The sequence below is a fragment of the Amborella trichopoda genome, chromosome 5, assembly GCF_054954075.1.
Source record: "Amborella trichopoda isolate Santa Cruz 75 chromosome 5, AtrichopodaSantaCruz75HAP2 v2.0, whole genome shotgun sequence".
Classification (NCBI taxonomy): Eukaryota; Viridiplantae; Streptophyta; class Magnoliopsida; order Amborellales; family Amborellaceae; genus Amborella; species Amborella trichopoda.
In genome coordinates this window covers 39,920,820-39,935,289 of record NC_142340.1, presented here as the reverse complement: position 1 = coordinate 39,935,289, position 14,470 = coordinate 39,920,820, and the positions used below count along the sequence as shown (strand labels likewise).

General features: G+C 36.3%; 1 protein-coding gene across 1 annotated transcript; it reads right to left on the bottom strand.

Annotated features, from left to right (window-relative positions):
- Window positions 1-2,102: 2,102 nt before the first annotated feature.
- Window positions 2,103-13,586, bottom strand: LOC18425044 (ADP,ATP carrier protein 1, chloroplastic). The gene is made up of 5 exons (XM_006829615.4): window positions 12,761-13,586; window positions 5,604-5,867; window positions 5,372-5,515; window positions 4,082-4,429; window positions 2,103-2,944 (listed from the first exon to the last, which is right to left on the bottom strand). The coding sequence occupies exons 1-5, from the start codon at window positions 13,544-13,546 to the stop codon at window positions 2,504-2,506; spliced, it is 1,983 nt and encodes a 660-aa protein (XP_006829678.1). The 5' UTR covers window positions 13,547-13,586; the 3' UTR covers window positions 2,103-2,503.
- Window positions 13,587-14,470: the final 884 nt, after the last annotated feature.

Below are 14,470 nucleotides of genomic sequence, written 5' to 3'. Positions count from 1 at the left end.
AAAAATTTGATCATGGATTACAAAAAAAAACAAACATTTCGATCATGGATTACAAAACATTCAATCATGGATTACAAAAAATTCTATCATGGGTTACAAAAATAAAAAATAAAAAATAAAATTCGATCATGGATTACAAGAAAAAAAAACAAACATTTTGATCATGGATTACAAAAAATTCGATCATAGATTACAAAAAATTCTATCATGGGCTACACAAACAAAAAAAAAAAAAAAAAAAAATTGTTCTTCACAGAGTCGTTTTACATAAGCGATTTTAACTCAAAAATTCACCTCCAAGTGAATAAATTACATCCAATTGACTATATTTTCTGATAAACAACAATATAAGGAATCAAAAACCTAAATTTTTAACACATTATTTCAAATATATCATGAAAACAAAATCAAAAGGCGGAAAAATAAAAAATAAAAACGGCGGAATTTGGTTCCGCAGGCATCTCACTGTTCATATCAAATTTATTGCTGTAATTGATCAGATTACGTAAAATTAAAAATTTTAAATCATACTAGACACAATAAAGATTAAAAACCCTAATTATTGAACTCATTTTGTTCAAAATATGCCGTGAAATAAATCAAATGGCTGAAAAAAAAAAAAACCCAAAGTTCTTACCTGTTTTTGTGAACCGAAGCCTTCAATCTCCAAAAAACTCTATTTTTCTCAACGATTATCACAAATTAGTAACAAAATATTTTGATTCACAGCTTTAAGATCAATATGCCTACAAATTTTGAAAGATTCATGCCCTATTTGGCATGAAATTTCAGAAATGGCGGAAACCCTAAACCCCGAATTTTTCTTGATCCAAAAACAACCAATTTTTCCACCATTTAATCCTTGAAAAATCTGAATAAAGTTGTTTACAGCCTGAAAAACAGATCACATGCCGAAAAAAACAAAAAAAATGATCAAAAAATGACAAATTTGAAAAAATCCGTGAAGAACACTGTGCAACCCGTGTTCTTCACGGACTCGCCGATTCCGCACAGTGAATCGGCGAGTCACTGTGCGGAATCGTCCGGTTCTCTCTAGAACCGGACGATTCCCGGTTTTTGAACCGATCCGGTACCTTTTTCGTGAATTCCGAGTCGAACCGGGCGAGTCCGGTTCGACTCGGCGATTTTTTAAACGCTGAGTCAACCTGTTTATAAGTACAATCAAGGTATAAATCAATCTTTTCAAGGATATTTCTAGATTTATCATTATTAAAAAATATTCATCCCAATCCATCGCGATTCTTACTCTCTTATGCTATAAACAATGATTTGAATTTCAAACGGGTCCTACCCAAAAAGGGAAGGTCTCGTAAAAAAAAATCCATTAATTCATTAATATTATCTTCATCATTAGAGTCTTATCCCAATTATTTGAGATCGCCTACACCAATCTTATTCCGGTACTCTACTTTATTAAAAGTCATAACCTCACAAAGACTATAAATCTCCATATCTTTTCTCACTACTTCCATTCATGTTCTTTTGGGTCTTCCGCATGCATAAAATTAAAACCTTTCACTTAACCAAATCACACTTCCTAACCAGTGTTGTATTAGATTTGCACTGCACATGACCAACCTACCTTAAATCTACATTCCCTCATCTTGTCATCTATTAGAGCCATATTTACATTCCCTCAAATATATTCATTCGAATTCTATTATTTTTTATCTTGCCACGCATCGATCTCAACATTCTCATTTCAGCTCCAACAATTACTATTATAAATTTCCAAATGAATTGTTCCAAAAATTTTGTGTGTTACTATTTCATAACACACTATCCTTGTAATATCAAATCCATATAAATTACAACATTCCTTCCATATTTTGATAAAAAGTAGCTAAAATTGCAAAAAGTTAAGAGTAAGGTCATCACTTTGAAGATAAAAAGGACTAGACGCAAGGCTTTAATGTTTATGGTGGTCAAAGCATGAAATCTTAGAAAAATTCGACAAGAAAATGGGGCACCCCAACCTCATTGCATGCGAGTAGTGCCTCCGCAACAAAACACAGCATTCATGTGCAATAATCATCCAACCTCATTGCATGAAAGTTGCGCCTCACTAACAAAACACAACATTCGTGTGCAATAATCAATGCAATTACCCACAACAGTGCTGCATGCAGTTTACATATAACAAATTCACACATCATCTTGACTGTCCATTGTTGAAAGTGGACGGCAGAGAGAATTGTTCCTCCATCAAAGTTGACATTGAGCAGAATAGTTTTAACTAACCATCCTTTCTAATGGATGGTTGAGATGACATTTAGCCTGTGTTTGTAGACTACGATGCTTCAGTGCAAAACCCACTTGTGCATAACAACAAATAAGAACACAATAACATGCCATGCTAAATATTTTCAAAATATTCAAATTCATTTTATCTTCTCAGGTCACACTAGAATTCCTACTTTAACTAGCAGTATAATCCTAGATATCCCTACTCTGCAAAAATAAAAAACAATCCTAGATATCCCTATGAAGAATGAGGTGACGGGGTCTCAGACGAGTCTCCTATCTCTGATTGCTTCGAAGCTGAACCATTTGATGTCTCACATCCACTGGAAACTGATTTGTAGGGAGACCCATTACCACCTGATTTTAATGGCATAGACTCTTCTTCCTTGTTGGGCTTTACCCCAATCGATCCATTCTTACCCTCTTGTGATCCCTTGACAGTCTTGATTGGTATTGCTTTTTCTCTTTTCAACTCCTCTACCTCTAATGCAGTGAATTGCTTGTCCAAAGAGCGAGCAGCAGCTAACCATCCCAAGACGATCACTAAGAGTATGCCTCCAAGGTAGGGGGTCGAATTTGCCAGAGACCCAAAAGTTAGGATCATGAATTGCTGAATAAGAGCACCCCCAGATTTTCCTAGTGGATTGCAAACAACATCAATTGCTGCTTTCCCCTTCACCTGCAATTGTAAAACACTATGAGCAAGAAACCCGAAAGAGGCAAGCAAGACAACTCCTCTCTCTCACTTTTTTTTTTTCGCAAGGGGGGGAAGGGGGGTTATTTGGTTGGGGTTGGGATTGGTGGTTATTCTTTGTTTGGTTGGTTCATGTGGGCATGCGTGAGGGTGCCAATTGTCAATTATGAAAGAAAAGGATAGCCTCTCCTTGTGTGTCAATCATCAACAACATGAGGACTCCCTTGTTCAATCAGTAAAATGGAAGTGAATCGTCAATCATAAACAACAGTAGGACTCTCTCTTCTTGGGCGCCAATGATAAACAACTTGAGGACTCTCTCATTCAATCAGTAAAAAAAAAGGTATCTCTCTCTCTCTCTCTCTCTCTCTCACACACACACACACACATTCAATCAGTAAAACAAAAGGTCTCTCTCTCTCTCTCTCTCTCTCTCTCTCTCTCTCACGCACACACATTCAATCAGTAAAACAAAAAGTCTCTCTCTCTCTCTCTCTCTCTCTCTCTCTCTCTCTCACACACACACACACACACATTCAATCAGTAAAACAAAAGGTCTCTCTCTCTCTCTCTCTCTCTCTCTCACACACACACACAAACACATTCAATCAGTAAAACAAAAGGTCTCTCTCTCTCTCTCTCTCTCTCTCTCTCTCTCCTCTCTCTCTCTCTCTCTCTCTCTCTCTCTCTCTCTATATATATATATATATATATATATATATATGTGTGTGTGTGTGTGTGTGTGTGTGTGTGTGTGTGTGTGTGTGTCTGTCAGGGCAGTGAATTATCTAAACAGAAGCTCCCGCTCTTAATCATGGACAACACTAGTCAGGGGAGTGAATTATCGATCATAAATAAACAGAAGCTCCCTCTCTCAATCATGGACAACACTAGTCAGGGGCGTGAATTATCAATCATAAACAAACAGAAGCTCTATCAATCATGGACAATCAAAAGTGCTAGTGCTCTCTCTCTCTCCCCCTGTGTGTGTGTGTGTGTGCGCTTGTGTGTTTCACGGGAGTGAATTAAATCATAAACAAACAGAAGCTCCCTCTCTCAATCATGAACAACAGAAGTGCTCCCTCCTTCCCTGTGTATCTTGTTTGTATGTACATTCCGTACCTTAGTCTCTTCATCCAATGGAATGTAAGCCATTTCTTTGCAGGGATCAAACAAGCTGTACTTTGCACTCTTGCTGAAAATGTTTTGCATGGCACCCACATAAACTGCGGCAAGAAGTGGTGTGATACCAAACTTTGCCAGTGCAGGAGCCAAGGGATCCCCAAACAAAATAAGGGAGAAGAACCCGACTCCAGTGAGGAGTAAAACAGTCGGTGTTATCATGGCAGCAACACCCCATCCATACTTTTGAAGGATGACTCGACTGAGAAGCATCATTGTAAAAGTTGCAATACCCGTGCAAGTCGAGAAATCACCCATGAAAGCAGAATATTCATTTGGGCTAGGGAACTGCAAGTTCAAAGAAAGATAAAAGTAATGAATGGAATGGAAATCATACTATAACCCAAGTCCAATTGCTCTCAACATCACCGACTGAAATGATGGACAAGGATGAAGTGAGTAAAGACACAACCGATGTCATGTCCAGTTATTTCGGGTCTTTCTCTATCTTCACCACCATCAATCATTTCTAAGGACAGTGATGACCCCAACGGACTATGATTATATTTTACGTTCCCTAAAAGTAATTCATAGGGGTTCAACTTTTTGGCTCAGTGGTTGGGCATATGGACTGTAGGACATGGTCATCAGATCAAATCTGAGCATACCCATCCAAAAAGAAGAGAGAGCAAAACTCAAGAATGATCATTCAAATAAATGACAAACTTAACACCTGGAAATATGGGAAGAGGAAAGAACAGAAAAAAAGGAAAGGGATTTCAGTTAGCATTAGTAATTATACTTTCCAAAATAAAAATCCATGCATTTCTCTCAATTTTCCAAACACTGTTCAAAGCATGTAACCCAATCCCCATAAGGTTTTAATTTATTGATACTATAGGATGTGAGGCGTCATTTGCCAGCTTCCATTAGAGACTGGAGCATTATCCAGTTCCAAGAAAAATCACATGGATTATAAGCCAACAGAGACACGTATAAGAAAATACAGACAATGAAATACATGATATCCCTAGGGTATTATGTTTTTCTATAGAAAATATTAGGATTAATATGAAATGCTAAATTTTAACTTAGGGTTAAATGTGTTGTTATTCCTCTCTATGGTAAGCAATTAATTGCAAAATAAAGATTACCAAAAGTTACATCAAAATGAAAACTTTGCATCAAAAATTTACAAAAATCTGATCCACTTTTAGTGCTTTGATTTACTAATAACAGAAAGATGGAGATGATTTACAGATTATTGCAAGAAGAAAGTAATTCATTTACCTGAGCCTTGAGCTTTGATTTCCAAGTGACCTCAACAAGGTTAATGCTGATTCCATAGGCAACCACCAACATAGCAAGGTCCCTCACATATCTTGACGACAGTAAGAATTTTGTGCTCTCCACCAACCCAAGTTTCGGCTTCTCCTACAAATACCCAATTACAATCATCAAAGATTGATAAGACAAAAGGCAAAGAGAAGACAGCCAACTTGAACAAAGTCAAACTACATACCTTTTTCTTGCGGGCTTCTATTTTTGGCACAGCAGGCAAAACAAAAGTATTAACACCCCAATAAATCCCACAAATTACAAGCCCCAAGAGCACAACAATGCTCATCATTCCCTTGAGAGATATGGCCCAACCATCCACACCTGGGCCCAAATTCTTCCGCATATTTGAGAAGTACTTCACGGTTCGGCCTGAGAAAATAAGGGCAACATTTGCCCCAAGACCAAATAGGGGATAGAATTGCTTAGCCTCATCCACAGTAGTAATCTGGGACAAACAAGAACATTGAGTTCAAAGCATTTAATATAAATCTTAGCAATAAAATTCAATTGATATGAACGGTAGTAATCTGGGAAAACAAATACAACATTTTCAATGCTCCCAATTTAAAGAGCTAGTGATAAAAAGCCAAATTATGGTGTGGGCTACAGCCCACTTATTCAAAAAAAAAGACCTAGTAATAAAATTAAGTATCAATATATCCAATTATAATATAGATATGAATAGGAGATAGTTGATGACTGAAAAACAGAGGAAACTAAATTGAGGCTACTCTATAAAATATGAATTAGCAATGGCTTTAGCACTTAAGCATCCAACTACAATTACCGATAGAAATAAGACAAAGTTGAATACTCAAAAAAAAAAGAGAAAAAAGCATGCTCTATCTTCAAAAAAATATAATGTAATCCACGTATTTCCACATGCATGACATACATCATATACCAATCAGACACCATTTAATTTATCCTTCTTTCATTTCATCTAACTCAACTAATTGTCCTTATTTTCCAATACCAACTTTCACTTATAACCCAAAAATCCACTAAAGAAATCACTAAATTTTTATCTTCAACTTTCTCTTCAGATAGCTATCATATGTCACAAGGGAGGTAGTCTTCATAGCATTTGATCAAAGACATCTCAAACTTGTATATATATATATATATATATATATATATATATATATATATATATATATATATATATATATATTTCCGAGAGATTGAGAGAGAGAATTAAAGCTGCTAATAAAACGAGAACAGGAACCAGCAGAATATGAGAAACAGCTTGACCATGTAGTGATGATGACGAAGCATCCCACACCACGCACAAGTCATGCTACACAAGAACTTAAGAATGCGTCATTATATATGTATGCGTGTATATATATATGTCGAGACAGAGAGAACTAATAAGTTCTAATTCTAAAAGAATCGGTAAAAGAAGTTCATTGGAACACTACTGAGTTGTGATAACCCTATCGACTTTAGTTAAGTCAGCAAATTAGACAACACAAAAAGAAGAAAAAAAACAACAAATCAAAAATTTTAAGGGCGTGTATACCATGGTATGTATCTTACTCCCTCAGTTAGAAAACCTACTTGAGAGACTGTTTTTAGTCTGAAATTTTGGGAACGACCTAAGAATCGCTAGATGACCATTTTCAAAAGAAAAAACTTGAATTTGAAAATTTCCAACACTTAGCTCTCATCCTCCAAAAATTGAACAGCCTCTCTTAAATCTTGAGAGATTATTCTTTTCAAGCCTATAGAGAACGCAATTTGGAATTTTTTTTCTATTGAGATTAGTTTATTGGTTGAATAGGTTAAACCCCCAAAATTTGAGATCATAAAGTTAATCCTAGATTGAATTTTACATGAGGGAGTAAATGGACAGATACTCCCACAGGATCATAATATCTGTTGCCAATTTAATAGCTTGTCAAGGTGATCAACTTTCCATGGTTAGGCTGTTCTACATTGGGACAGATTAAGACCACTCAGATTCAGCACTTGAAGAGCCATGATCTTAAGCGTGAGTGATCCACTTCAGATTTACTGGAATCTAAATTGACTCGTCAGGTCTTTTACATGTTACAGTCGGCATTGATACATTCCTTTATAGGCATCAATACTGAATCAAAGCATTAGTTGGGTTGACTTATTCACCTGAATGAAAAAGAGAAGATGTAAAATCAAATCCTGATGGTGTATTCCATGTTTATTCATGTTATGCATTTTGAAATTCTAAAGCTAGAGGGAGAAAAGCTACAGATCCTGAGTAACTTCATGAAGAATGCTTTGGTTATCTTCTCAAAGTAGCTACAGCACTACGACCAAAGAGGCATAGTTTAGTTGGAAATATCCCCATTACTGAATTAGGTTCAACCACCATTGTTCCAACCCAAGGTAAATTTGAAGAGATATCTCAAGTATAAGAGCTCAGCAAGAGCCAATTCTAAGACTGCATGGGAAATAGCTTGAAGATGTGGTGAAGACCATAGAAATAAGGGCATCATACGCAAACTAAAGGTGAAATATCATGGAGCTTTTAGGTGGAATCCAAAACCCTTTAGGAGACAAAGAGAGAACATTAGATTATTGCCTCATAAGGCCTTTTGAGCCTCCAAAAGAGACATGAAGATAGTCATACGTCAAGATCGAGAAACAAGGTTTGGGAGCACATACATCCAACCTCTTCACTAGCGACCAAGACCCACTTGACCGAGAAGGAAATTGAGGAAGACCCAATCCACATGATCATAGGCTTTCTCTTTCTTGATGAAAATAGGCTTTTTCGGCAGCCACTATACAAATCAACCAAGAATTATTTTCCCTGTGCCCAAAATCTATGCTATAGGCAACAAAAACATAGTTCAACAACCTTTAAAAATTAGAGAAAAAGAGAGAGAGGTTTTCCCACAAGTGCCTTAACATGGTTTGGTAGTTTGATTTTGCACTGGAGATGGACACTCGTTGATGCTACTTTTCCAAATGACCAAATTTTTGCCAATGAAGGTATGATATGCCATAATTCATCTGATGCTTTGATGCATCCAATTTTATCAAAATCAATAATTTGGACCAAAAGTAGGGAAGGATTAATGATGGTTCATTTTCTTGGACAAGATTGCAAGTAGTTCAAAATCTTTACAATAAGATTGTCCTTGACTTCTAGACAACTAAACATCCAAGATTTCATAAGTTCACATAGCATAATGATTCATTTCATTATTAAGTGAGGGCGTCAAGGAAGGAATCATCAATATTCCTTTTCTTTCGAACTCCAGAGAATATTATAGATGTTACAAAAGCCAAAAGGAACTAAAAGAGCTAACTAGCAATTTGAAAATGTTTTAACTGCATTCCAGCTTAGAAATGGAATGCTGGAGTGTGATGAACCCTGTTAAATATTGGAGTGTAATGAACCCCGTTAAAAATTGGGATGTGAAAGCGTGTAGAACCTGTTAAATTATTTTCTTGTTTAATGCTTGCTGTTATGTATAATGCGAGAAGAGACAACTGTTGGGGGTGATGTTGTCCTCATCTCCTTCAAGGAGATTTCTGCCTTCTTTAAAAATTATAGTACTTCCTATTTTCCAATTCTAACATATATGCATATAGACCGTAATTATGGTTGGTTAAGTGACCATGCCATTGCCAAAATGCTTTACACCCAATTGAACTGCTCACCCCTTCCCTTCTTTGGGAATATACATTGGGAACTTCCAACCCACAATCAAACACATATTGTCTGATAAACAACCCCACTTTCAAAAATTTTGCCCATATTTGTGGGCATACTAGATTTGGTGAACACTAAACCTATGCAACTCCCCCAATATTCGCATATCACCCAAAAGGTCTTCATATTCTCTTTGGCACTGGAGAAACAAGCCAAACATCACATTCCATCTTTAGAGTACAAGCACCATGTCCTGCATTCTTCATGGAACTTCTAACTATGCAAAGTTTCATATACATAATTTGATGATGATTTATATTGATATATAATTATAGTAGATATTTATACCGTAGTCATCATCATCATCAAAGCCTTATTCCATCTAATTGGGGTCAGTCGGATAATAAAACCGTAGTACTAATATAAATTATTATGCAAAATATAAACATTCATATACATAAATCTGAAGGTAATTCATATTACGATATAAAGGAAAACACTACAAAATGCCTATAGGTAATGTTCTACAGTACTTCACCTATAGCTCATCACCGCCGAAAGTCCATCACACGGTCACGGTTGTCCTGTAGTGTTTGAATTTTAATAATTATTTTACCAGTCAGATTTATCTGAAATTTGAGGCCTGTGTACATATAACTAACTCGCACCAAAATAAAATATTAAAAAAATAATCGTCAAAAAATAAAATGACAAAAATTCTCCTAAAATATAGGGGTATTTTAGGTCATTTTTATCATCCAAATTATTTTTTTATAGTTCATTCAAGTGTGCCTCACTAAGGCACACACATCTACAAAATTCAGATCATTGTGATTTTGAAAAAATTATTAAAATTCAAACGTTATCGGACATCTGTGACCATGTGATGAACTTTGGATGGTGATGAGCTATAAGTGAAGTACTGTAGAACTTTACCTATAGGCATTTTGTAGTGTTTCCATATATAAAGGAATAGCATACAACAGGATAGTATACACTTTACAAAGGTTAATGTTTTAAGTGTCAGATATATAAACACGCACGTGCACACACACACACACACACATATATATATATGGATGCAGTTTCTATTAGTCTGCAGACCTATTTATTGAAGAAAGGCTGCAACTATCTCAACCATCCATTTATTTGGACGGAGAAGATTCTACCACCAGGTCAACAAAAGAACCGGGGCTTTTTTCTAGTGTCCTCTTTTATCATCCATTCTCTCCTCTCTTTTCTCTCTAGAACAAATTGACCTAGAAACTCTACATGAGAATGATTATCCATAAGGCATCCTCAGCCAAAGCTTTCCTCCAACACATCCTCCATAATCTCTTCCAAAAAAAAAAAGCCAAGAAGGGCACTATCTCTTGCCCATCGTGCCCAAACCCTCTCTCTCTCTCTCTCTCTCTCTCTCTCTCTCTCATCCAACTCTACACCCCCAACCTACAGACTTACAAAACTAAAGCCTTCCAACCCCACACACAGTCAAAGCAACATCTCTCTCTATCTTCTTCATTATCTTCTTGAAAGTCCCCTACAACTTTATTCTCATCACTATTGAGAACCCACCAGAACGGGTAAGAGTAGAGAGAGGGGAGAAAGGGGGCCGGGGTAGATTGATTGCAAAAAAATAGAGCTAGGTTTTTTAAGATATTCTTTGTTAAGAGAGAGAAAACCTTGCTTTTACAAAACCCATAAATAAACAATGATGTTTCTTATTTTGTAAGTGAAATTACTGCAACAAATATCTCTACCAGAAGGGGCAATTGAGTTTGAGATAAGTCTCCTCTTGATGAATAAGTAGACATCAATATTGGGGAAAAAAAGGTCGAGAAAGCAACAGTATGGACTGTGGGGATCATGAGAGAGAAGAATAGAAGCGAGAAAACAGAAACCTTCACAAAAATAGGAAAGTAAGAGAGGGGAATTTAGCTATGTCAATGCATGCAGGATTTATGATTTAGAGAGAGGGGAATTTAGCTATGTCAATGAATGGAGGATTTATGATTTAGAGAGAGAGGGGCGTACGGAGTGACTATAAGAAAAAAGAAGAAGAAAAAGGGATTTGTTGATCATTTTGTCAAACTTAAAATATCTCCTGCTCAGTGTTGCAGAGAGGTAACCGAGTTTCCTGTACCACGGTTTCTCATCCCGAACAATGTGAAGACATCTGCACCGCAAAATAAATGGATGGTGCACGAGGCTGCATCCCTATATATTGAAGTAGGGCTGCAGCCTTATCACAACATTTTCCTATATATAAGACACACACACATGAATACATAGTTAGTTCTAGTCAAAATTTTCACTTTGAGCACTAAGTTTACGATTTCTTTTGGGAAGAAAATGCCTAAACTTCTAAACTGCCAAATAAATTCATGAACGACAACTTCTGTTATAACCCTACAGCAAAAATCAACCTTTTGGAATAGAAGCAATGCAAATACAACGTGTATCCCATTTCCCTTGTTAATATCATTATCCATCAAAACAAGAAATCCCTCCAGTAAGAAGAATGTCAATCACAAATCCATGTGAAATAAGATCTCTCGAGCAAAGTTTATTTGTAATTCATATTCCCCTATAAAGGAGAACCACATAAAACCTGCAATCCCTTACTATACGTAGATGCAAAGAGTATATGAAGTCTGAAAACTGCCTGCAATTCCTTACTATACATAGATGCAAAGAGTACATGTAGTCTGAAAACTGTCCCTGTTTCAGGAATCAATATGTAATTATGAAACATGCCTCATGGAGAACTCATGGGAAAGATGATTGGATCATGATGAGCATTACGAAAAATTGAGAGATATAGAGATTAAAACATTGGGAAATATTTACCCCAGAAAAAAAAAAAAAAAAGGGGATGTAAGGGGCTTAAAAGGAAAATTAATGAAAGTAATTACATGACAAAAAAAAAAATTAGAACATGTGAGAAACAAAGAAGGATAATCATCATGAGGAGGTAAAAACCAGGGATAATTACTATAAACTCGACAAAATCAATTTATGAAACTAATTACGCATCCCAGTACACCATATGAATCTAGAAACATAAGACTGTTTCATCAGGTGAAATATTACATAGATTTTAATAGAATATTGCAAGATGATACTCACATATAAATATTGGCAGAAAGAAAACGCACTACTCAAGTGAAATTGATCAATGAAAGGACAATAGCAGAAGCAACATTCTCACAGTTTTATGATATCCAAATAACTACAAGTATGAGAGAACAGAAGGAAATACAACCATCCCACAATTGAATGATACCCAAGTAATTCAGGAAATAGAAAAACAATAGAAAAAACAGTCACGCAATTCAGAAAATAGAGAATAACATTAAAATCAGCACAGTCAAATAATACCCATGTAAATTAAGAATAATAAAGCAACAATAGTAAGTTGGCAACAACAGCCATCATAAAGATTGAGACACCGGAGTGATTCCAAAGAACAACATCAATTGCAAAATTAGCTCCAAATCAAAACATACCCAATTAATTTATAGGGGGAAATGAATAATAGTATGGTAATAAAAAATCTCACAAACAAATAAATGAGTCCCAAGCACTTAGAAAAGCTCAAGAACAATAAGATATCCAACAATCCAAAAATGCAAAACTCTGAATTCTGTGCCAAGAATTATTTAACCATGGTCCAAGACAAGATTTTTCACCTGATTTGCAAATCCCCAAAAGAGAACAGAGACAACCACACTTCCCCAAAGTTCAGCCATGACATAGAAGAGACAGTAACTCCAAATCCTTAGGATGGCAACTGGTCCAAGAAAGCTCGGTCCCAAAGCTTTAAGAAGTTTATCAGCAAGTGCAGTTGGGTGGATTATATCACCGAGAGGATAAAGCACAAAGGCAAAAGCTCCAAAGAATGCAATAAAAGGTAATATGCAAGAGTAAAACAGGGCCTCTTTGGACAAAACATTTGACAGCTTTGTGTAGAGAACCATGAAACCAATAGCCATAGGAAGGTTAACCCAAGTCTTTAGAAAGGGAATAATCTCAGCACTGCTACCCTTTGCAGTAACAACCAACACATCCTTTGTATCTCTAAGAATAGTATAGTTAAAAAGGATGCAAAAGAACATCAACCCAAGTGGTATAATCTTCTTTAGTGTACTAATCTCAACACCCAAAAATTTTGGCGTTTCTCCATAATCCGGAACTGAAACATATGTTGCGTCTGCATGAGCATTGGTAACCAGAAGCCCACTTTTTTCCTTGTATAAATCACCATTTTTGGAGTTCAAATAACTGAGAAGCTTGAAGCTTTTTCTGTATTTTTTCAGACCATGAAAGGACCTGGAATTGATGGACTCATAAGAGTTCAAGAACTTGGGGCTCTGGATTTTCGAGCGAAAATGAAGCCTGTGGGTGAGATGGGTATCACTGGTTTTGGGTTTTGAAGGTAGAGAGAGAAGGCCTTGAGCTGGGATTCCAGCCTCCATTTCCCTAACCCTGTGAAACCCTATCCTCCCCACGGAAGGCTTCAATACACAGAAATGAAAAACCCTATGTCCTAATGCCCCATAGAGAGAAGAGGTGTCAAGATAAGAAGTTAGCAATGTTAAGCCTTGAAGAGAATCTAAAATGGGTTCTAAGCATCAAATATAGGCAGAGACAGAGACAACCAGGTTTAAAGAAAGGTATGGTGGGGTAAAAGGAGAAAGCCCACGTCAATGGAGATAAAAATTGAGAGAGAGAGAGAGAGAGAGAGAAAATACCCAATTGAGAAATGAAATTTTTAGAGAGAGAGAACCCAATTTGGAAATGAAATTTTTAGAGAGAGAGAACCCAAATCACTCAAAAAAATGATATTTAATCTCCTCTGAAATTTTTAGAGAGAATGAAATTTAAGCACTTTTACAGAATATAAAATGATACTAAGCACCAAAGAGCTCACAAAAACATCTAACGGACCTTGGAGAGAAATTTATGAGACCAGGAAAAAAAAAAAACCCACAAAAGTACCTTACGGAAAACCAATGATTTTTGAGAAAAGGGACAAAAATGGTGATTCAGAGAGCCGTTTCGGAGCTTCGTATTGGGATTGGTTTTGAGCGTTGGAAAACGAAATTCGGTCCATAAAAGTTGGCTTAAAAATCTGAGAAAATACAAAGAAAAAGCTCGGATTTCCCAACTTGCGTGGACCTCAGATCATGGGCTTCGCCAAAAAAACAACCAGAAGTTGAATTCAGAAAAGAAAACCCCAAGAAATAATGATGGGTTTTTCAGGGTTTTTCATGTCACGTGTGACATGGATATTTGGTGGTTTTTGTCCCTCTCTCAACAACCCTTTAGATTCTCTCTTGTCCATCTTTCAGCCTTTTTATTTAGAGCCGAGGCTCTAAACAATCAAATTAGAGCCTACC

Coding starts and splice junctions, on each gene's coding strand:
- LOC18425044 (XM_006829615.4), bottom strand. CDS start 13,546: ATGGAGGCTGGAATCCCAGCTCAAGGCCTTCTCTCTCTACCTTCAAAA. Junction 4,430..5,371: donor AATCAAAGCTCAAGGCTCAG/GTAAATGAATTA, acceptor TTGAACTTGCAG/TTCCCTAGCCCAAATGAATA. Junction 2,945..4,081: donor CATTGGATGAAGAGACTAAG/GTACGGAATGTA, acceptor TTACAATTGCAG/GTGAAGGGGAAAGCAGCAAT.